The sequence below is a fragment of the Medicago sativa genome, chromosome 8 (assembly GCF_051527215.1).
Source record: "Medicago sativa cultivar Bolivia chromosome 8, Bolivia_mono, whole genome shotgun sequence".
NCBI classification, from domain to species: domain Eukaryota; kingdom Viridiplantae; phylum Streptophyta; class Magnoliopsida; order Fabales; family Fabaceae; genus Medicago; species Medicago sativa.
Genome location: NC_140756.1, coordinates 21179185 through 21201165, shown reverse-complemented (window position 1 = coordinate 21201165; position 21981 = coordinate 21179185). Strand labels below are relative to the sequence as shown.

Here is a 21981-nt window from a genome sequence, read left to right as displayed (position 1 = left end):
TCGTAAGACTTAATAATATATGACACTATTCATTAGAAAATATAATTCATTTTTGTTTAGGGTCCAAGACTCAAACTAATACTAATTCTTTACTACTCATTTTAAGGTAAAAATAAAATAAAAAATCTGCCTCTCAAATTTTGAAAAGCCCTCTAATTTATAAACATTATTTTTTGTTCGATGAATTCTCTATATAAACATATATTATTAACTTACGGAGACTTGTTTATAGTAAAAAAAAAAAACTAAGAAATTATATTAATAAAAAACTTCTATAAAATAGAAATAATTCCATATAATTCGTAAGACTTTTTATGGTGTTTTATGGTGTTTTTTATGGTGTTTTTTTACTTATGTTAAGGATTCCATAAATAAAAATATGGAAAATGCTAACAAGTGTCCCTAGGACATAGGGACATTTGATAAGAAGTCCAAAAAAGAAAAATTGTCTAAAAAATGGTGCATTCAAAACTTTAAAAATTGAGGAGAATAGTAAGCTGAGAGACCATAAGGACGCCCATTGGGCATAACAAAACGAGCATCAGTAGCCACAGTAGATAGTGGGATAGACGGAATTGCTTCAGTAGAAACTGGGACAGATGTGGCTGGTTGTTCTTGTGCAGCCAGCAAAGCAGACATAGTGTCATGAGCCTTAGCCAAGTCTTCTTTCATAGCAGCCAATTCGGCATGGAGCCGAGCGTTTTCTTCTTCAAAGTTAGCCATAACCCTTCTCTTGTGAAATCTTGTTTGGTGAATTCTATCTGGTTGATACACTTTGCGAGCACGAGCCACTTTTCAGACTGCGGCGGACAAAACCAGGAGGCAATGAGCACGAGAGAAGCTTTTTGTGACCACTGAATGATGCATATGATGCATGATATGCAAATGCGAAAAGACTCTTTTTTGTCAGAGGACTTCTTCAAAGTGGTTGTGAACATCACAGAGAAACACGGTTTTATTTGAAAATCTTGAGCAAAACTAAAAGTTTAGTTGAGATGGTATCACTTGGCGTTCACATCCGTGATGTTCAAAAAATGACTTGTCTAAGTCCTCCGATAAATGCATGGAAAAAAGTTTATGCATGTATGCATGTATGCATGATCACATTCAAGTTCGGAGAAAACATGGTGGGTTGAAGTTCAAAGTCGAGGAGTCATGGGTGGACACGGTGTCCGGTGAATCTAGACTTTGTGAATACTTAACTCCGATTGCACTCAAGATTTATTTTTTGGTGTTAACCCTCCAGTTCCAAAGGAAAAGAGACCTTAGTAATCTGGAATTCCGTCGTGAGATAAAGATAGCATGGCCAACAATGGTTTCTACCCAGAAAACAAGTTCGGGTTCTCCCAAACGATTCATCCTTAGTGAAACTCTTTTAACCCTCAATTGTTTGGTTAATTGCACTTAAAGATTCGTTCAAACTTCGAAGTACTTTTATTTTGTTTCATTTCAGTTTGGTTAGTAGTTGTGAAGACCACTTGTAAATAAAGACATATAATGTCCACCAACTATGAGAATTCAACTCTTAATCAAAATGAATATCATGCAAAAAGTAAATTCTTGTTTATTCTTCATTACAACCTTCACATGCAATCACATTAATAGTTACATATACATTAGGATATATAATCCATAATCATGAAAATGTATGTGTTTATGGTGGCGGGAAGAATCAATGTAAACGATTGCGTGAACGCAGATTATAATTTTTTGTCGTAGAGGTTGTGATTGAATTCTCTGCAACTTCTTCGGGAACTACAAAGTCCGGATCATCAAGACAGTTCACATCATCAGGTAAATCAGTATCAAGCAATCGATACCAATCCACATAATCAGTAGTTTCAGGCTCCTTCAATTTTTGAATGTTGTTAATCTTATTTACTAGTGTTAGGAGCATATGATGGTTCAACCTTTCATAGTCCCTGCATGATTAACATACAATTCTATTATTTTGTTTTGTTTTGATAATCAAACTTGAAATGAGTTTTGCATCAAAAAGTTATAGATTATTTGTTGGTATACTTACCTGTATGTGAAAATTGTATACATAAGTTGAACTGAAGCAGCTGCCATAAAAAATAATCGGACCGTGTTTATTATCCATGTTTGTTGCTCAATATCATTGTTCGTTAAACGAATAATGAATACTTCCACAAAGAGAGCAACACAAAGCTCTGTAAACAAACCATAACAGAGAGTTAGAGAGTAAAACGATTAATATCAATAGTTGATGATTACAATATCGACCTTTAATTTTCTCACTTTACGAGACAAATCACTTGTTGGTATACTTACCAATGTAAAGTAACGGTCGAACATTGTAGGTTTGCTTTGTGCTAGTCAACATAAAAATGACAAAGATTGATATGGCATACATGAAGAAAGCTTTAATCAGTCTTGATTCAAGCAACATGGCATTTTGCAAAGCAAAGATTTTATCCAAAGCAACAAACATAGTAGCCTGTTTTGCCTCAAATGTTTCCTATAAAGTATGAGATAAAGTATAAGTAATTATTCTTAATCAAAAAAATTATTAAGGATGCATGTGTATAAGGATTTAACACACAGAAACTATAGTTTCAAACCTGAGCAGTCAATATTGTTTTTGAATTTTCCATTAACCGATCGTGAATTCCTTGCATCTGTTCTTGACGTCGTAAAAGCTCTTCTTGCTGCTTATGTCCGTATTCAGCAAAATATTGTAGGCTTTTCCTACATTTCACCAATTATATGAGATTAGCACTTTGCAAATGCAAAATCTGATTTATGAATACAAATTTAACCAATCTTACCTGCTCTCCTCTAGTGCTTTGAATTGAACCTCGTTCAACGAATTTAGGCCTGTGAGTGCCGTGGATTGTCCGTCTAAAAGTTCCTGTTGTTTTTCTAAGGAAATCCCAGCCATATTTCCGATATCTTCAGCTTTGCTTTGTAGCGTGTTCATCTTCGATGACATAGCATCTCCAACTTTGATCACTTCATTTTCAATCTCAATAGCTTCATCTCTTAACTTTTCTATTTCTTTTCCCAAATAACTATAAGATTCCTTGAGCAATGCTACACCATCCTCTAACTTCCTCTTCATGTCCTCTTGACCTTCTTCTAGTTGTGATTGCGATGCTGCAATTTTTGTAGTTTGTTCGTAAACACTTTCAGAATGTCTTAATACCACATCAATATGAGTTTCAACATTCTTGACAGTTTGAGCTACTAATTGTGTGTGACTATTAACTGATTCAAGAGAATCAAAAATCTTTTTTGAGCCTTGTAACAAATCATCGGATTTCTCTTCGATTCTATCTAACTTGTCCTCGACATATTGCGCAGAACTTTTCAATTCGGTCACAAGTCTCTCAGTTTCATGCTTGAATGCATGTGTCCTGTAAAAGTACACAACATTATTAGGGTTTGGACAAAAACACCACTTCTTGAAAAATAAATATATCATTAAGCATTTTTCTTACACTCTTTATTTATTTTATTTTTCTTGCATAAACAACATACAAATAGTTTGGTAAAAAGCAAATGCACTTAACTGTAATTGATAGCAAATTGAGTTGGTTTCGAGGTAGAATTCAAGGTAAACCTTATGAGCAAGGTCATCTAAGTTTCTCAAGCATTTTGCAATTGATGTTTTTGAGTCACAATGAGGAAAAGAATCCCTTCCAGAATCCCTTTGAAAACAATCACTTAGATGCCAAGCTAATCTAGACCTTTTCTCATCGGCAGCCAAAATCTCGGAACATCCGGCAAAAAGATGTTGATAAGCATTTTGCCAACAAGTATTTGAGCCAACCATTTTATTCTTAGCATTCTCTATTAGCTTCATTCCCTTTGGATCATTGAAAGCCTCAATAGAGAACTCGGCACTCGAACCTTTAAAACTTCCTTTATTGTGGTAAGACCTCTCATACCTCTCATTAGAATGACTCTCTTCCTTAGATGATGAAAACCAACCCCATGATTCACATCTTAATGAGAAAAGGAGCAAAAGATGAACAAGAAGATGAACCCTATGATGCATTTGAGAATTTTACCTCACTTTAAAGTTTCACAAGGGGAGATTAAACCTGCATCAAACAAAATTATAAAATAATAGAAGAATGCTAACAATTTAGAAGACAAGGGAGGAGAATAATTGTACTACACACATTCAAAGGCATCAATCTACGGAAAAGAAAAGGTTAAATACCTTTTCAGGTTGAACACATGAAAACTAAATATGAAGAAAAACAAGACACAAACCAAATATATTTTTCCAACATATGAAAAGTTGTTTTAAGAAAGTAATGGAACTCAAATGGTTAAAGAGTTCCATCAAATAACAATTATTCAAAAAACCTAAGTTCGATCCTTCAAAACTAATGTAAAGGAGACTTCTTTATTTAATCTCTCTCTTCATCACACTATTCCTAAAAGGAAATATTTAATGATTTTGGAATATAGATAATCACTTAATTAAATAATTTGCATCACATCATGGAATCCTCTGAAAATATAGTATAAAATCAAGTGTTTTAAGTAATGACGAATGATGTTAAAAATATTATTAGCAAAAAAAATGATGCATGAAAATATAAAGAAAATATTTTTATAAGAAACAGTGACTTCCCAACATGTTAAAAAATAATTGAGGGGAATGTTAAACTGAAAATGTGGATTGTTCAGTTTTAATTTAACGATCACTATGTACTGACTGCGTGAATACATGAATTATTTTTTATTTTTAATCAGTGTCCATTTTAATTTTTAAAATATTGCTTTGCAATCTACATATGTTAACTGTACAATAAAGTAACTATTAAATAAACTAATAAGTGGTCAATTAAATCAAACCAATATGATCATATTAAAACTAAATAATACCATGTACCTTAAAAAAAACTAAATAAAGATCTTTATCATTGATATTCTTCTTCAAAGATAAAACATTATCACCAATGTTACAATATAGATTTCAATGGTCAAATAACAAACAAGTAAATTAACGTTACGTAACCGTTGGTCTGCTGCAGTATCCAGAAAACAACAAGATGAAAAACAAAGAAGGAACAATGAGGACAACGAAACTTTGAGATGGAACAAAAATAAAAGAAATTTAAGTAAAACAACAAAATTATTCAAACCTGGAAATAATAAGAGTAAATTGTGGTCAAAATTTCACATTTACGTGCACCAAAGTGTATGATAATCAATAAGTAATATAAGCAATATGCACTTGATAAAACTATATAATATACATAATAAAATCCAATGAAGAAAAGGAAAAAGACAACAGAGAGAGACATACCTATAGATTGGAATGGTTGAATACTTTTGTGAAATGAGTAATATATATTTGTGTCCCTCGTTTATTGTTGAACAGATACGTCGTTTCGTGGTGTGTTGCAAGATGATCAGTCGCAACCCCTTTAAACAAATCTATTCAGTCATATATTTTATGGAGTTCATTATGATCATGTATATTAAACAACAATAATATCCTTGATACTTGCAAATAGTATTTTTTTTCTTTGTCTTATTTGGATTATAAAAAAAAATCTTGACATACATAAGATTAAACAAAAAATATATATGCTCTTTAACAAAATTTTGAAAAATGCTATTTAATTATGGAAGGGAAAAAAGAGTGAGCGTCCTCTCCAACGCAGTGCCGTATATGAGGCAGGGCAAGAAGGACGATCGTCCTAGGCTCTAAAATATAAGTAAGAAATTTTGGCCCCAAACAAAAAAATTAAGAGTTCATTAAGCCTTTAAAAATATTACTACTTCAATTTTCAAGGGAGATGTGGTTTTTTTTTTTGAAAAAAGGGAGATGTGGTTGTTAATAATGGACTTACTCCCTCCGGTCTCAAATGTAAGAAAATATTTTTTTTTTAGGTTCATACATTAATGAATGTATCTTACATATAATATAGACTATGTACATTAATTACTCAATGAACTTAAAAAAAAAATCTTTTCTTACATATGAGACCGGAGGGAGTAGTTCTTTGTTGACCTATTAATAATTTTTTGTGATGTTATAAAGAAAGTTCAAATCCGTAGCCTTTCACCATTCCAAACCCTTCCGTCAAAAGAAACCATCCCATAGTGCAAGAATGATGAAATCATTGGATAACGCTGAATTAAAAGATCTTGCACAACTTTTAAGGTTGCGTTTTCTCATAAGGATTTGTCATATGTTGATGCAAATGATCATTTTTCTAAATTAAAGGTGTTGCAAATGTCTGTGTCACATATGTTGATGTCAACATTTAAAATTCTTGAGTTTGTCAAAGCTGCAAATTGTTATCCAAATGTTCAATTGCTTATCGAATTCTCTTAACTATGCTGGTGATTGTGGCATAAAGAAGTTTTTAGATGTTAAAATTATTGAAAAACGACTTGAGATCGTCAATGTCACAAGAAAGGTTGAATGATCTAGTCATTTTATGTATTGAGATAAATATGATAGAACATATTGATGCAGACACAGTTATTAGTGACTTAGTATCTAGAAATGCCCGTAGAAATTGTTTGATGTTTTTGTTAGATTATTTTTTAACGTAGTAAAAACTATCCTCTTCAAGCAAATTATTTTCACACTACGGAAATTTAAATTTTTTATATACTCTTATTTAGGATCCAGATTATACGTTCGTCCTAGACCATCAAATTTCCAAAAACGGCCCTGCTCCAATGGTTTGAGTTTTATTAACTTTTTTGGAAAATGCTATTAAAACTGTTTTTTGGCACAAATCAAGGTGTGTTTTTAACATAAATTTAAAGATATAGCTGAAGAACATGTGTACTATAGTGAAGATTTTTTTAAAAAGAAACATGTGAAAGTCAAATAAATAAATTATTACTCCCTGCATCTCAAATTAGATTTTTCTTTTGAGTTTTGCACATATATTATGAATATAATAAATAGTTTTATTTTAATCGTAAAATATGTTTTATTTACTAAAACATCGTTGTTAATTCTAGTTAGAGGAGTATTTAGATTATTGAAATGCAATAAATAAGGGTATGTTAATAGAAAAGATAAATGTTGTATTGATATTATAAAATGAACAAATAATTTTAGACAATAAAAAATAGTAAAAGAAACTTAAAATACGACGAAGGGAGTAATTTAATCAAATAGAGAAATTACTACATGAACTTTGCCTCATATTTCGGCGTAACAAAGTCAATTTCATATCACTAAGCTGAAACTACATTGACATACTAATCATATTACAACAATGATACATAGACATCTTTAATTTCCATACATCATTCAAAATTTCAGTTTCTCTCTATCTTTCTTTTCATCATATCATTAATATTATACATCTAACAAGACATCTTCTATGTTTCTTTCTCTCTTAAGGAGTAAGTTGAATGTATGATTTTCATGATACTAATGTGGAGAATGAAAGCTCTACTTGTAGAACTCTTTCATGACATTTTTATACAGAATTTGTGCCTTTATTTTAAATGGGAAATTTGTGTCCTTTATTCTTTATATTATTATACAAACTTAGATATAACTAATTCTCACTTATTTGCATCAAGCATCTGACCAGAAAATGTCCATTTCACCCCTTTTGTTTTTGGGCACACCCAAAGCCTTCCAAACAGCAGCAGAACCATCAACAATATTGTTCTTACACCCTTTACTTGAATCACACTCATCAACAACCTTGGCATTGACCCTTTTACCATTACCAAAAATAGTAATCTCTTTCAAACATCTCTTTTTGTGGTTAAACAAAACAGTTGATAATGCTACAACAAGTGTCTTGTCAGAGTGAAACTTGTTGTCACATTCTGATGCTGCTCCCCCATCTCCACCTTTTTCAAAGCTGTTCAATGTTAAGATTGCTTTATGACGATGTTCTGGTTTAAACCTTCTTGGTTTTCTGGTTGAAGCTTCAATGCTTGGACACAAAGTTGATACAAGGATTAGAAGAATGACCATTGTTTGAATGGAATTTGAACTAATTTTGACACCCTTCATTTTACTATTTTTATTATTTTCAATGATGGTGTGAGAAAGAGTTTATTCAACAGGGTATTTATAGAGATATCAAGTTCAAAAAGACAAAATTCTTGTGTCAAATTAATTTAAAAACTTTGTTTTTTCATCAAGACCAATGGTTAGTTTAAATTGGTGGAGCATATACGGGTCTGTCACCTAGCTATCATGAAAAACATTATATTTTTTTAGAATAAGTTAAAACCTTATGCTACAATATTGATCTTACCTCCATAAAAAACAAGCTGTTGTTGACAATTAAGAATCAACATGTGTACATAGTAATTATATATTATGTTTTAATGCATTAACTTATTTCTTTTGATTTTTTTTTAAGTAGTTTATTGGCTAGAAGTCACTCTTTAAGATGAATAAGCTATTTAATATTCACTTTTACCACAAATAACTTAGTTTTCTATATATATATATATATACATATATATATATATATATTAAACTGAGAAACAAGGTTATTTGCAGCCATGAGAGATAAGAATGTTTGACCAAAAGGGATGGATTCATTTATTGCATGAGAGAGAAAAAAATTTAAATTACCTTAACATCCATTTGGTTTAGTGGCATTTAAAAAGAATAGTGTGGGTTTTTTGTCAAAATGTAAAAAGTGTAGAATGCTAAAATACACATTCTATTTTTTGAGTGTGTGTGCATTAGCATTACCCTATATATATATATATATATATATATATATATATATATATATATATATATATATATATATATATATATATATATATATATATATACACCAAATCTCGGCATTTTCTTTAATGATTATTTATCATTTATTTAAAATATTTAATTTATTATTTTAACCAAATATAAGAAATTTTATAATTTTCATTGTTTTTTTTAACAAATTTACAACTAGATATATATTTACAAACACCAAACATATATTCAAGTCATTGTTATATACTCCCTCCGTTTCAAAATACATGTCCAAGTCAACCACTTCACATATGCCAATGCACAATTTTGACTGTTAATATCTTTAATTATCTAAAGTAAAAAATTATAAAAATTTAATATTTTAAAAATATTTGTCGAGACAAATCAAACAACATCTTACATGTTAATATTTGTATTTATATATTAGTTAAAAAGTATGGTCAAAGTAAGTCAAGTGAATAGTGCACATTGCAAAAATTGGACATGTATTTTGAAACGGAGGGAGTACAATGCATGAGATATGCAGCGGTCGGAGTTTGAACCTCGAACATCCCACTTCTCCACGTTTAATATATGTGATATGTGAGTTTCAGCCATTAAGCTACTTGAAAAAAAATATATTATTAATCCCCTAAAAAAAATTATATACATTAACAAGTTTTAGTCTGACCGACAAAAATACTATACAAAAACATATGTTCTTTTTTTTTTTGAAAGAAAAAAAAATATGTTCTCTAATCCGTCCATCGATTAAGAAAAAATATTATACAAAAACATCCAATCACATCTCACTATAATGACATATTGTAAGAGCATCCACAATGGAGACATCCATTTTTGGGTATCTAAATGGGTGTCGTGTAACAGCCCAGGTGGGTCCCGGCTAGGCACTGTACCCCCGGCACTGTTACTCACAAGCTTAATCACTACCCCCCCTATAGTAGTGCTTTTGCCTCCCGTGGGAATCGAACATAGTACCCAATCGAACATAGTACCTGGGGTTAAGTACTACTCCAATGCATTCCCACTACCAATTGAGCTAGTAGCTCAATTGGTAGTGGGAATGCATTGAACTAGTACTTAACCCCAGGTACTAGATTCGATTCCCACGGGAGGCAAAAGCACTACTATAGGGGGGTAGTGATTAAGCTTGTGAGTAACAGTGTCGGGGGTACAGTACCTAGCCGGGACCCACCTGGGCTGTTACATGCCGCGTGTACAAACCCCAGGTACTAGGTTCGATTCCCACGGGAGGCAAAAGCACTACTATAGGGGGGTAGTGATTAAGCTTGTGAGTAACAGTGCCGGGAGTACAGTGCCTAGTCGGGACCCACCTGGGCTGTTACATGACGCGTGTACACATCAATCATGGGGTAGTGATTAAGCTTGTGAGTAACAGTGCCGGGGGGTACAGTGCCTAGCTGGGACCCACCTGGGCTGTTACATGCCGCGTGTACACATCAATCATTTATAATTTTTTAATAATAGTAGATAATAAGCACTCAATATCTCTAACTCAGTATCTCACACAAATTCCTTAAATGGGATCCACTAAACAATTATCAATAATTTTATATTATTACATTTTAATTTTTTAATATTAAAGGAGTGTGGACCCCGCTTATGATTGAGGGTTTTAAGTGAGATCCCGGGTCTTATAAGACCCCGAAAAAGTTTCTCCCAAATGAAGGTATCTAATAGGTATTGAGTTTTAAATGTTTAAGACCCTCCCATTGGAGATGGTATAACATGATTATGTGTAATTTTTTTTTTAATGACAACGGTTTAAAATTAAATTTTTCTATTGTATTCATGCAGGCCAATGGTTTTTCTGGAGAACATAAATTCCCTATGAGTTGTCCTCCCCTGGACTCAGAAGTGCACCCAAATACGGCAAGGCATTACTTTTTTAATCACATGAAGACAGTAACTACCTTTTCATGAACATTTCTTGTTGTTTTTAACTGTAGTTCTTTCAATGAATTAGGGACATTAAAAATATATAGTTGTGTATATATTATAGATCTTATGAAGCATAGTGAGTTAACTTCTGCCACTATTCCTCTCATTGTTCCAATTTCCAGTAAATCACCTAAACAATGTTACATAACCACATTTCAAGCCGACATGTTATTAGTTTATAACTATTTTTCTTGTTGTGTTAGTAAACATTGAAATGTACGTGATCATAGATACTGAACAATCATATCTTTTAACTTTCACGGTAAAAAAAATGGATCAATTGGTTGTCATATGGCATTGGTATTTATGGTGCATAGCATCAGCATGTTATTGTCCATAAATATGACAAAATCACAAGTCTCAATCATTTGAGCATCATATAACAAGCTATTCCTATTTCTTACTATAAATAGTGCTTGGACTAGGACTAGTATTTGTTATTTTCGAAGTTATATAGTTACACACAACAAGCAATTGATGTTGATACTAATGATTTTTATTTGTTTCTTCAACAATGTTTTACTCAGCAATTATTAGTCTGTCCCTATTTATTTTGTTTCTCTAGGAATCTGAAGAAAAAAAATACTAACAGTAAATAAAATTTGTATAAAGACTAAACATGAATGGTGGTGATTTAGATTAAAAAAAATATTTAATTTATAGTAAGTTATGAAATAAAATTACAATAACAAACTTTCTAATATGTAACTCAATTCGTTTTACCACCAGAGTCTAGCTCAAGTAGTTGACAAACCAAGTGTGTGAATGTTGTAAATTCTGAAGTACCAAGTTTGATTCCTCATTAAAAAGAAATACTCTATAGTCTAGCCCAATCGCCAATGCTAACAATGTTAGTCTGGATACTTTTTGGGAGCTTCCGCTTTCAAACTCTACTTTGTGTGTGTGAGTTTATGGTGGTGTTTGCCATTTTGTTTACAACACAAAAAACAAATTTGAAACAAAACCCGGTCTAGGTTTTCCCTGGATTCAGAAATAAATCATCATTTGCATCATATCACTGCATTCCATGAAACAATCTAATGACAAAAATCGCAAGATTTCCTAATGGAAATAATCTTGTTAGAGGGAACCTCTCCAAGAACTTCAAGCCCTAAGTCACCACATGTCGAAGATTAGCCACTTCTGCTAATCTCGTTGATTAAAACTACAACATTTTACCACGAGTCGCGACATACCCTTGAACCACAAAAAGCAAAATCTAAAAATTAAAATTCCTCACAGCTACAAAAATATGAATAGAACCTCTAAAGTCAATCAACCATAGCTGACATTAATCAAATTCCAAAAGTCAAGAAAGAATTCTACTCTAAAGTTTGAACTTCACATTGAGTCATTACTACGCGAAAATTAGATGAGTAACCATGAATCTTAAATATGTATACCCAATACTGGTGTATGCTAATAAAATAAATTGTCACCCACGCATTAAATCAATGTCCATATGGGAATTACGCATATCCAATGGACGCGATGCAGGCCAAGAATTGAGAGATGTTGGAGTCAGACTTTGATTTGGTGAAATGCTATTCATTGCAACTGGATTATGAACTCCATGATGATGATTTTCCTCTACACCAACTTCTTGATCTTCTGAATCTTCATTCTTCTTGTTCTTGGTTTTTGGTCCACCCCACATAAAGCTCCCGATTATCACCTGATAGTCATGACCAATCGAATTTAGCTATCCAAATAAAACTAGGGTTTTGCAGCGGAGTTTAATTTTGATAATATATTGGTGTAAAATGTTTTATATTGTCGACATATCACAACCGATCATGTGTAACTTAAGTAGTTGTGATTAAAATCAAATGTTTTAATGATCTACTATTCTAACTGATTGGCAACTTAAAAAATCTTTATACACTGATGATGATGTATATGAATTAAATATAGTCATATGTTTGTGCAGTAAAAGTGAAAACACAAAATGTTGCCACTATTTCCTATACAAACAGAAAACATAAGTGTAAATAACGTGACAATTTTGCAAGTAAAAGTGAAAACAGAAAATGAAAACATGAAACGTTTTCTCAAGCTAAACAGACACTTTAGTGAAATAGAAAATGTTTTCACAAAGTAAACAGAGGTAAAAGGGAATTTTTCAGAAAGTAAAACAGCAACAAACAAACACTTGAGTGAACATAGAAAATGTTTTCTATGTTTCTAATTTTGAGGTGAGAAAGGGGATTTTCAATGCTATCCTAACAGCGGTAGAATAGCAGTTACCTGAACAGGACTTGCAGCAATGAGCAATCCACCGACGCCTCCACCAATGACACGGCCATCAGGACTGGCAAGAGAAACACTTAATGAACCCGTTCGATTACGCGAGCCATCGTTATCAGCAACCAAGTAAGAGCCCGTCAGGCTAAGTATCTCAAAACGCCCCTATTGAGGCAAAAGACCACAAATTATTAAACATAATCATATATACAAAAGAATAAACAAACTTAACATGCTAAAGAGACTTTTTGAAGGGTAAGAAAAAAAAAACAGATTATTAACTTCATAACATGGCGATCATATAAGGAAATGCTACCGCTAACATTTGCCTATAAAAATTGATTAAATTCTTAAGCTAAGCAATTCTTCTAAAGAATGGCTAGTGCTTTCACTAACATTTCCATAAAGGGTTGCTATGTGATTATGTGCATGTATAACACTTCTATACAAGAACAGATATGCGTATATGTATTTAAACAATCATAATTCTTTATGAAACTAGAAACAAATAGAAACATAGATGTACGTAGAAATGAGAAAGCTCCAAACCTCATATGTGACAGAACCCCCAGATGTCGAAGCCTGACAAAGTGTCACAGTAGAGACAGCACCATTGGCCGACATAACAAATATAGTTCTAGGTCCCTGCTGAGAAAATGCCAGAATTTTTGTTGCAATGTCCTACACAGAAGAAAAGGATTTATTTTCAAAAGAGTGTGTCTTACATATGATTACACAAATGGCAGAACATGAGACAAAAATTCAAACGGATCGTCTAAAAGAAACATCGAAGATTTTCTAAAGCATGATTTCATGTCTTGAATGAATTCCCTTTCTAAAAAAGTACTTCCATTAAAAAAAGCACTGTTAACAAAACTAAATACTAAAACATATCTTTGGTCCCTTATTTTATTTCTTTGGTCCTGTAACTTTTAAAATTTTCGGATTTTTGGTTTCAACGTGGACCTTTTCGCTCAAATTGTATTCGAAAAGGACCGTATTGATATAAAATAAGCAACTAATAAAACTGACATGTCGACACTAGTAATAATTTGATAAAATGGAATAATTGAATGTAGCCATGTACACATATTGGGCACTGGACACACATTCAATCTAAAGTGCTAGTGTTACATAGAAAAGGGGTCCAGATAGGTGTAAATTTTATAAAATAAGGGACAATTGCAAATCATAAATAATAGATATGTGGCCCAATTCCCAATTAAAGCTTGGACAAATGACCCAATTAAAGCTTTTAAAAGCTAATCTACCAAATTGGAACCAAAACATAGATTAAGGGTGTGTTTGGATGGAGGGTTTAGGAGGCGAAGGGAGGGGAGGGTTTACTTTCATTTTTAAATTACAGACCCTAGGAAATGTTTTTTAAAAAGTTAACATATTAACATGATAAACGAACATATAATACTTCAATCACACTTACTTTATTTTAGAAAAACATGTTATATAGTCCGTAATTTAAACAAGAAAATTGAACCCTCCCCTCCCTTCCCCTCCTAAACCCTCAATCCAAACACACCCTAAAGGTACTAAAAATGTATTTTAGCCAAAAATAAACGACAGACATATATAATAACAAAAAAGAAAGATTGATACTGTTAAAAGAAATGTAGCATACTTCTCCAATTGCAATGGAGATGACATGAGGAGTGAAACCATTTCCAGCTGAACTAGAGATCAAACCACCTGCCAACAACAACTCAAAACATTAAACTCATAAATATATAGAATTAGTAAAACCAAATTAACATAAATCAATCACTTAGGTTGAATTAGACAAGAAACTTGCAGCCCAAGTTATACTTCTTTATACCACAGATTCACAACAATTTATCCATCTTTGCTACTTGCCGCATAAGATCATTCTAAGAGAAATTTATCTTATAAACCATTTCATTAAAAACTAAACTCAGCCGGTCACGTTTCTCAAGAACATCGAGTTGAGGTTTTGAAAATACAGTTACTTGTCCTTGTGCACTTCATAGGAGGCAAAAACAAATCAAATATCTTGTAGCTAATCTTAAGACTTGCATTACTACTTCACAAATGAAAAGACCATTTAAATAAAAGAGTCAGACTTTAGCCTATCTGAAATGTCTTATAGTCTTGACAAGCTAACCGTATGAATAAATATAAGTAATAAAATGACCATTTTATTGCTATTGTTTGACATTATACTAAATATTCATTTCAATGCCTTGAATCCATATACAGTTTGACCTATTTAAAGAGTTAGTCCTAGTGGCCTATATATTACATAAAGACTTAGGCCTGTCATCCCATTAAGAGGTAAGCTTTTGGATTTGTGTGTTTGGATGGAGGGGAATGGAGGGGAGGGTTTACTTTTCATTTTAAATTGCGGACACTATGAATTGTTTTTTAGAACGTTAACATATTAACATGATAAACGATCATATAATACTTCAATCACACTTAATTTATTTTAGAAAAACATGTTGTATAGTCCGTAATTTAAAAAAAGAAAAGCAACCCTTCCCCTCCCTTCCCCTCCCTTCCCCTCCTAAACCCTCAATCCAAACACACCCTAAAGGCCTCGCTATAAAAAGGCGACCTCAGATAAACAGACCAAACTTGGGCCTTAATTTTGAAACAGGACAGGTCTATCTACAGCAAACCTAGCTTAGCAAAGCCCATTTCCCCCCAATCCCAAAAAAAAAAACATCTATATCGAAATTGTGTATTAAAATTTAAAACAGGACAGGTCTATCATGGACAATTTATATTGTGTATTAAAACAAAAGTTTAATAAACCAAAACCACTTATCATGCCTGCATCCAAATTAGGGGTGCGAATAGGTCAAGAGGCCTCTTCGGGCTTATAGGCTGTCCCAAACCTAACCTAGGTCAAGATTTATTTTAAAAAAAAGAACCTATGTAAGAAAACAAAATTTGTGTCTGTACTCTTTAGCTCATCCAAAATAAAAAATTTATTGTTAATGTTCTCAATATAGTAAATATTAATTGTATTGTCATCAAAAATATACTTGGTGATCTCTTTAAAGAGATAGCTCTAGTGGTCCAACTATAAAAATAAGCTTTCAACTATATTAGGTAAATAGACTAGGTAGGCTAATGATTTAAATTTGTTAAATGGGCCAGGTCAATTTAATAATAAGGCCTAGCCTGGACTGGCCCATTTCACTTATAATCCCAGTAAAAATATGCATCAATATTTCTGGTATGGTAAAAAATTGTTGTATTGAAACAAATATAAAGGTATAAATTGTCAAATATTATCTTAGTGACAAAGGAACAAATAATGTGGACTACTAGGAAACAAGTGTTTTGGCGTGTTAGTTGTAACGTTTAAACAAATAGAATTGAAGTTAATCTTTGAAAAATAACCAATGACCAAAATAGTCTAAGTTTCGATGTGTCAGCTGTAATTTAATCAGTAAAATCTTTGGGGAAAAAGTGATGTAATTGCTGAAACAATAGGGTGTTTCACGCGTCATGTGTAATAATTACAAATAAAACGTTCGTCAAACGTTGAAAAACATGCTAAGTAACGGAGGAAGAAAACGACAATACACATTGACTGCAATATTTGAATAATAAAATTTAAGTCAATATTTGAAAAATGTGAAGAAAACGTACGTCAAACATTGAAAACAAGTCAAGTAACGGAGAAAGAAAACGATACACATTGACTGCAATATTTGAATAAATAATAGAAGTTAAGTCAATGTTTGAAAAATGTGAAGTAACGGTCTAAGCAATCAAGTGTTTCAAGTTTCGACGCTGATAGTTTCATGGAAAATATCGTAAAAATTTAAAACAGATAGAATGAACCAAGACTTTTGAAAGCTCGACCACTTCTGTGCACAGCCCATCTATCTTTGTATTCCGTAAAATTTTGAATAGACAGTGTTTTGTGTATGTGAGAATGTAAAATTCATTGTTAATTCAGTTCATTAAGGGATTAGAATGCCGGTATGAACAAATAAAAAAACCTTGACTCAATAAAACTTCAAAAACTATACAATCGAACAACACATGGATATGAATTTACGAAACAGATATATCTCAAGTTCAAATTAAAATTACTATACTATAATTAAACGCCACAAAATAAAAAGTGGAATAGAGATTTACCGAAAGAAGCCAACTGTTGTTTTTTCCCGGACCCTGGAGGGCGCCCTCGACCGCGTTTCTGGACTTGCGGTACGGTTCCAGGATGGCTTGCTGGTGTTGGAGTCAATGCTAACGACACACTTCCATCTGCCCCATATTTTCTAGGCCTTCCACGCTTCCTTTTGGCAGGTTCACCGGTTGAAGCAGCACCCCCAGAAGGAGCACCTACATTGATACATTGAGATCCAATTCCAGAAGAATCCATCGGCATCGTGGATCCAATAGTACCACCACCACCAATACTTGATTGAAACGATGAATTGGTATTCAGCGGACGAATACCAGGGGAATTATGCAATTCATGTTGGTTTCCAGAACCAGGTAATCCTCTCTGCATAAAGTATGATGCAGAACCGGATAATGCCGCCATTTGGTCCCCTCGATCCATGCATTTAAATTCAAGCCCCTTCACAATCTTTGACAACAAAAATTGAACTTCCCTTTAATATTCAGCAATCCAAACTTTACCACCTATCTCTGTCACATTTAAAATCAATGACAAAGAAACAAATGCACAAGTCAGAAAACCATGAAATCAATGAAATCCAATATGCAGGCACAAACAAGAGTGTCAAGAAGTGCTTAAAATTTAACCATATAATCAATGACAGCAGTTTGATAAAATTAGCCACAAATCATACAAATAAAAACTGAAAAGATAGAACAAATAAAGTTTCTCAACAATAGTAATCGTACTCTACTGATTTTTATTTCGTTTTAACCATATGGTTCTCAGAAAAAAGGGGTTCTGGTAATCCAAAGTTCGGCCAGAAGGTAAGCAAAGTCTAGCCAAAGATTGTTTAAGTCAGGGATCGAACTCGAATACTCCTCATTGATCCGACCTTAACTTAAACTCATCAACCACTTGGTTATGCTCTACTCAATTATACATATGAATGTTTGACATCCATATCTAAATGTGAAAAGCAAGCAAAGGAAAAAGAAAAGGACCTTAAGACTCAAAGGCAAACCAAACATGCAGAAGACAACTAAAAAGTACAACAAGGAGCTAGATCAATGGAAATACTCTACAAATTCAATTAGAGTGAGGACAAAAGCAGAAGCTAGATTACATCATACCAAACTATATAGAAACATGAAAATTAAAAAAGACTTCAAGTTGAAGATAAAGACCAGCTGAACTGTAACAGGTCCACTCTCACAGTCACACCACCAAACCATAACAAAATCTTTAACATTAAGCAATTTCTAAGATAACCCTTTTAAGCTTATCCTTTGATGCATACACTCACAAAATCAAAAAGCCAAAAAAGAAGAAAAAAATCATTTTTTTACTTGAAGTCAATTTTACAAAGCTTAAGAAAAAACAAAATGCTACACTAAAACAAAACAGCTTAAGAAAAAACACAAAAAGGCTACAACTTTGGTGAATTAAGTGAAAAGCAGTAAAAGATATTTCACACCTCAAAGCATAAGAAAGAGATAGTGCTATCCTATGAATGAATACACACATGAAAAAAGAGAGAAGAGGGTACTAACATATGAAGAGAGAGAGAGAGAGAGAGAGAATCAAAACTCAAGAGGGTATTGTGAATTGTGAATTGTGATCAAGTGGTTCATATTCTTCATGAAGATGTGGTGGAAGCTAGTGTGAAAGTTGAAATATGTTCAACGGTTTCATATGGGGAATTAAAGAGAGATGATGGTGGGTGACAGAAGAGAGAGAGAGAGAGAAAAAGTGAGTGAGTGCAAAGAAAGAAACAGAAGATGAGAACAAACAACATTAACTACAGAATGTAAAAAAAAGGGAAGAGAAAAAAAAACATGAATGTTGAATAGTGTTTTGCTATGCTATGTTTGTTGTGTGTGTGTGTCTGTTTTTTCTCTTTCTTAATGTGTGTGTGTGTCAGTTGCATAAGTCATTATCAAGATTGCATAATTTTATTTTTCTAGGGATGAGGGTCCTTGTTTAGTTTGAATAATGATGATGAACGATGATGGTGATGATGAAAAGATGCTGTAGGATAGAGTTTAGTTATATGCTTTACTCACTGGCATTTCACAAACAAACAAAACTTTTCAACAAAACACAAAAGCACTTCTTCTTTTTTGTTTTTTTGGATGTTTCAAGTTTGAACTAGGATTTTTTTGGATACCATGCAAACACTCTCAATAATGAAAAGTTTTATTTTCGTTTGTAAAGATTTTTTTATATAAATTTATGTTTTGAGATAAATTATTTTTATTACTAATTATCTTTTTTATATAATAATGGACAGAATTCACAGCATTAGCTATCAAATTATTTTTTTATTACTAATATATATATAAATATAAGGTAAACGAGCAATAAGTTGTACCGTTGGATCCTTTTGGATGAAAAAATCAATCCTGGTAAACACAACCAACATTCATGGACCTATGAGTCGTGATATCGTTAGGAAGTCAAAAGTGTTAAAAGCAAATGGTATAAAAACACGTTGATTGTCAGAACACGTTTTCTCATGTTTGGCCACTTTGTTTGACACAACTTTTAGGGATGTCTATCTTACCGTAAAAGCCCTCATAATTCCACGAGTGGTGAAACCCCTATCAAGTCCACACATGCATGTTTTCCCCCTACCCATCCGTACACCATAACATCTGCAGGCCTAAGTTTCAATCTTCTATCTAGTGGGTCAGTCAGCAAGTTTATAGAGGCCTCCTTCTTCACTAATACTGTCGCCCGCCTGAATATATCAAAAAGGGCATCCCTAACAAAGTCATGTATGTACTTAAAGTCAGGAAGCTCCTTATAATGAATTGCATGCTCCCCAAAAGTATCCAGGCACACCTCACGACAAACAGGGCATACATCATCAGTAGAAAATAATGGAATCATAAGGCGGTATCTAAGGATAATACGGTACTCCACTGGTGACATATGCTGACCTAACCCATCAATCGGTATAGCTAGAAGAAAATCCTGAACATGTGCTACTTACAATCATATTTAACTTGATTGTTATAAGACATAAGATCTAGTTGGCATTTTAATTAGGGTTTTAGTAACCAATGCCCTTAGGGCACTAGTTAAGGATTCATATATAGAAATAATTTACAAGTTTTATGTAGATAAAGTTAGTTTTTAAACTTTCAATGTGTTGAATACATCATTCCTAAGATAAAATTTCATTTTTAAACTTCTTAACAAGTGCCCCAAGGGCACTTGTTAACAATCCCCTTTTAATTATTTCAAATAGTAGTTCCCTTGTGGGCTCTAGATATGTTGAACATCAAGATCAAAGGCTTGACAACAATAGGGTTCAACTCGACTATTGGATCTTAACAATCATTTTTATCATTTAATCTATTTATGTTGTGCATTGGAGAAGCCATATTTTGATTATTAGTGCAGAGAAAATTGCTTGACTGAGAGGTGGTGAGGTGGGTCGATAGTATTTCAAAAGAAAAATGAACTCAGACATATGATAAAGGGAGGTATCAGGTCATATGACAGTAAACCTTACCGAGTCAACTAATTATGTATTGAAAGGAACATAAAACCTTCCAATTACAACGTTGTTTGAAGGAACATATTTTAGATTTAGTGAACTATTTCTAAGGAGAGGACAACAAATAGAACAATGATAAGATCAAGCAATAAATACTCAGAAAATCTAATAAAAGACATTGAGAAGTAGCTTTAAAAAGCTAACACCCACCAAATTCACCAATTTGATCAACAACACAAACGATTCTTAATGGCAAAAGTTACCAACGCACGAGAGGAGAATCTTGCATATAAGTTTATGGTTGACCATAACAAAAAATGATGTGACTGTGGTAAATATTAGACCCTACATATTCCATTTCATATTATAGTTAACGGACTTCACTTGTGTATCATTATGGAGAGAATGACACTAACGTTGGCTAATTTAATTGTGACTTATAAACCAATTCAACTATGTTTCTCTTTTTCGACATCTTTTTATGTTTAAAAAAATTGTATTGGCACGTGTCTCATAAATGATGAATCGTTCTTCTCTTTTTTTCTCTTCATTGAAAAAACCATGATGTGGTAGTATGGTTAGCAAAGAAATAGTTGAAGTAGCTTAAATAAGCTACTGAATCACTAAAGTTGCATAAGACAAATTATTGAAAATAAGTTGCATAAAAGTTGCTTTAGGGTCTGTTTGGTAAACCCAAAAAAAGAGCTTTTAGCTCTTAGCTTCTAGCTTATAAGCTCATTTGACAAAAAAAGCTCTGTTTGGTAACACTTTTTGACCATGAGCTTATAGCTTATTTCACGAGCTTATAAGCTATTTTTCAGAAGCTAATCCAAGTAGCGTTTGAGCTTATAGCTTATAGCTTTTCACTTTTTCTTCCCAATTTTACCCTTATTATTTCATTTAAATTCCATTTTTATCCATTACAATTTTTGTAATAAGCTAAGTAATAAAGACTACTATCCCTTTATTCCAATTTTTGTATATAGCTGACCTTTGTTTTTTGAAAAAATATATACCTTCGTTTTTTTTTACGAAACAAAATACTATTACTCTATTAGTGTTACTTTTATTTTTTTTATTTTGTTTGAGGTAAGTGTTATTTTCTTTATTCTCTATTAGTGTTACTTTATTAGTATTACTCTATTAGTGTTACCTTTTTTTTGTTTTTGAGGTAAATGTTATTTTCTTTATAAAGTGGAAACACTTAAATGATAATAAACATAAGATAAAATTTTAGTGAATAAAATTTAATTTAATTTATAATACATAGGATATATTAAATTAATAAATTTAAAGTATTTTTTTAAAGAAAAATTAGTTTACAAAATTACAAATACTTAAATATTAATTGATATAATTTTTATTATGAATTAAGAATACCCTTTATGTCATTTTACATTTATCAACTAGTTGAACCGCTATTTTTACCAAACACTTCAATTAGCTTAT

General features: G+C 32.3%; 3 protein-coding genes across 7 annotated transcripts; all 3 read right to left on the bottom strand.

Annotated features, from left to right (window-relative positions):
* Positions 1 to 1541: 1541 nt before the first annotated feature.
* Positions 1542 to 4094, bottom strand: LOC146897764 (protein GAMETE EXPRESSED 1-like). The gene is made up of 6 exons (XM_085733229.1): positions 3537 to 4094; positions 2793 to 3380; positions 2586 to 2712; positions 2296 to 2482; positions 2027 to 2174; positions 1542 to 1922 (listed from the first exon to the last, which is right to left on the bottom strand). The coding sequence occupies exons 1-6, from the start codon at positions 4022 to 4024 to the stop codon at positions 1673 to 1675; spliced, it is 1788 nt and encodes a 595-aa protein (XP_085589355.1). The 5' UTR covers positions 4025 to 4094; the 3' UTR covers positions 1542 to 1672.
* Positions 4095 to 7462: 3368 nt separating this feature from the next.
* Positions 7463 to 7991, bottom strand: LOC146897763 (putative ripening-related protein 1). The gene has a single exon (XM_085733231.1). The coding sequence runs from the start codon at positions 7988 to 7990 to the stop codon at positions 7541 to 7543; it is 450 nt and encodes a 149-aa protein (XP_085589357.1). The 5' UTR covers position 7991; the 3' UTR covers positions 7463 to 7540.
* Positions 7992 to 11926: 3935 nt separating this feature from the next.
* Positions 11927 to 18908, bottom strand: LOC146897762 (AT hook motif DNA-binding family protein). Of its 5 annotated transcripts, none has more exons than XM_085731799.1 (6): positions 18578 to 18908; positions 17039 to 17554; positions 14541 to 14608; positions 13454 to 13585; positions 12908 to 13069; positions 11927 to 12335 (listed from the first exon to the last, which is right to left on the bottom strand). In XM_085731799.1, exons 2-6 carry the CDS (start codon positions 17463 to 17465, stop codon positions 12096 to 12098), a joined length of 1029 nt encoding a protein of 342 aa, XP_085587925.1. In that variant the 5' UTR covers positions 17466 to 17554; positions 18578 to 18908; the 3' UTR covers positions 11927 to 12095. The 5 variants fall into 5 exon arrangements, with proteins under 5 accessions (XP_085587925.1, XP_085587927.1, XP_085587928.1 ...); XM_085731801.1 differs by having other exon boundaries at positions 18502 to 18579; XM_085731802.1 differs by lacking the exon at positions 18578 to 18908 and adding an exon at positions 17774 to 18482.
* Between the last annotated feature and the right edge of the window lie 3073 nt (positions 18909 to 21981).